The sequence below is a fragment of the Gavialis gangeticus genome, unplaced genomic scaffold (assembly GCF_001723915.1).
Source record: "Gavialis gangeticus isolate Ggan-Ray unplaced genomic scaffold, GavGan_comp1, whole genome shotgun sequence".
Lineage (NCBI taxonomy): Eukaryota > Metazoa > Chordata > Crocodylia > Gavialidae > Gavialis > Gavialis gangeticus.
Window position 1 is genome coordinate 33,717,283 of NW_017729031.1, and position 2,198 is coordinate 33,719,480.

At 48.9% G+C, this 2,198-nt stretch overlaps 1 protein-coding gene across 9 annotated transcripts in view; it reads left to right on the top strand.

Annotated features, from left to right (window-relative positions):
- The window catches only part of CLASP1 (cytoplasmic linker associated protein 1), a 349,913-nt gene that overhangs the window by 212,226 nt on the left and 135,489 nt on the right, over positions 1 to 2,198 (top strand). For 5 of the 9 annotated variants that reach the window (XM_019522593.1, XM_019522595.1, XM_019522594.1 and 2 more), the window contains 2 exons: positions 266 to 373; positions 1,926 to 1,952. In XM_019522593.1, coding sequence (XP_019378138.1) covers positions 266 to 373; positions 1,926 to 1,952 — 135 coding nt within the window. The remainder of the gene's footprint in view (positions 1 to 265; positions 374 to 1,925; positions 1,953 to 2,198) is intronic. The other 4 variants (XM_019522598.1, XM_019522600.1, XM_019522599.1 and 1 more) reach the window with 1 other exon arrangement.

The following is a 2,198-nucleotide window of genomic DNA, read 5'->3' on the forward strand; positions in this document are numbered from 1 at the left end:
GGGTGTATCATTGGACTGCCGTTTTGGGGCCTGTCTGGGGTTTGGAGGGTGCACATGTTATAGTCATTTTAGTTGTGATGCCTCTCACCAGAAATGAATGTTAGTAGCTTTTGCAGCCAGAAATGACATTGGGAGAGTTAATTCTCTGCAAGAGTTACTTCTGCAAAGGAGCTCAGCATTAAACAGGCAGCAGCCTAGAAGCACTCGCAGCAGACTTTGCCCTCATAAGAAGCCGCTAATGTGCCCGTTTCCCTTGTGTCCCCAGGTCGGATTCGCACGAGGAGGCAAAGCTCCGGAAGTGCCACGAGCGTCACCTCAACGCCTGCCGACACCCGAGGCCGCAGCCGAGCTAAAGTGGTTTCTCAGTCCCAGCGTAAGGAGCTTTCTGTTTGCTGGGGGTGGGCATCCAGAGGGGCGGTCTTCTCATTACCTTTCCACTCGTATTGTGATCGTTTCTGAAGGCTGCGGTAAGCACTTGGGCTTTGTCATGCTGCACGCGTGTCGAAGAAAAAGGTGGTTCCTCCTTGAAGCAGCTTCGGTCTAAGTTGGCACGAACAAACGGGGCCCAACATTTGACTAATGACGCAAACTAGAAATTGCTCATTCCTTCCTCATTGCACAGGATGATTGACCAATTTCTGGTGCCTATGTTTGTACATTAGGTTAGAAAAGAAATGTTGGACTTAAATAAGCGAGCCACTCCTAATTGAGACCCGTTCTGTACATCTGCACCCTGCTGCTGCCTCTTGGGTTCTTGCTCTCCTCTTGCTTACATGATCGTTTCTCCACATTTGTTTAAACATGAGCTGTGTAAGTTAATGTGCGAAATAGTGGTCTGAAATGAGATGCTTTCTCTCCTGCATAGAGTTCAGGCAGGGAGAGAGAGACCTGGTGTTAGATTCTCGGCTTCGAAGTTCTGGTTTCTCTCGTGGCATGTCTTTGGGATGTGTCGGGAGAACAAAATTCCTGCCACGTGTTTGGGAAAGGGGACGTTCAAGGATGTTTAAGGGGCACGCACATCAGATACGTTCCTCTCCGGGAAGGGAAGAGGCTCTTCATAACCTGAGGACTCATATATTTGTGTGGGAGGGTGGGGATTGGAAGGTGAGGCACCTGTTTTGTTGTGAGGGCTTGTCCTGCTTCGTAGCTTCATTGACCAACGTCTGCTCTGTCCATGCTGTCGCTGCTTCCCTGTACGTCAGACTGGAGGGGTAGGAAGCAAGGAGCGCCCCCAGGTTCAAGGGAGGCAAGGAAACAAAACCAAGAAACCTTCTCGCAGACTTTCACCCCAAGTGGTTCTGGACCCAGACCTGATCCAAAACCCAAAGTGGCCTTTTTCCTGATCCTAGTTCAGACAAAGCTGAAACATTGAGACGCATTCCAGGTCAAGATGATGGAAATCTCATGAAAACAGATTTGTGGGGCTTCAGAGGAATCCAACCTGACCCTGATACCTAGGCCTGTTTGGTATCAAATGCTAGCCCCAGCCTAACCCATTCAGATCTGAACATCAGCTCCGGGGCCGAGCGCCACGTGAAATAAATTGCGCTGAAGCAGCAAACATAGCACAGACATGAGGTCAAATCTTCCTGTGACGTGCATACTGGGCAGCCCTGCTAAATTTTGCAGACTAGCCCATGGTGTGAGTTAGAGCAGCATTTAGCCCACCATCGATGGCTGGCTTTGCTCAAGGAGATTGGTCAAGCAAGGGAGATTCAGGGTTAGTGGAGAACGCTTGCAAGCTAGGCCCGCTTGCTCCTCTGTACTTCCACCCACTGCATTTTGCAGAGGCTCAGGAGTGACACATGCTTGTGAATAAATCCGTTTGCCTTGTGTATAGCGTATTTTGCATGCTGAACTCTGTATTGTCTTACTGTCTTTTAATCCACTTTTTGCCTGTCCTTTTGTCTGCCCTCATAAACAAGGATCCAGATCAGCTAATCCTGCTGGTGGTAAGAAACATTTTCCCTTTCTCGCTGTCTCTCACATGCTCTCTCTTTTGCATTTTTTTTCAACTATTGCAACTGCCGCTGCAACCTCACATGCTCTGATTCACTGTTAGAGGGCTAAAAGACTTGTTTGTAAACTCACTCAAGATAGATGTGGATTGTGATTAAATTAACTCGTCCGTCGTGTACGCACATTCTGGGCAATGAGGGTAAGGAGGTCCTGTAGGGACTGGGAGGAAGAGCCTGTGA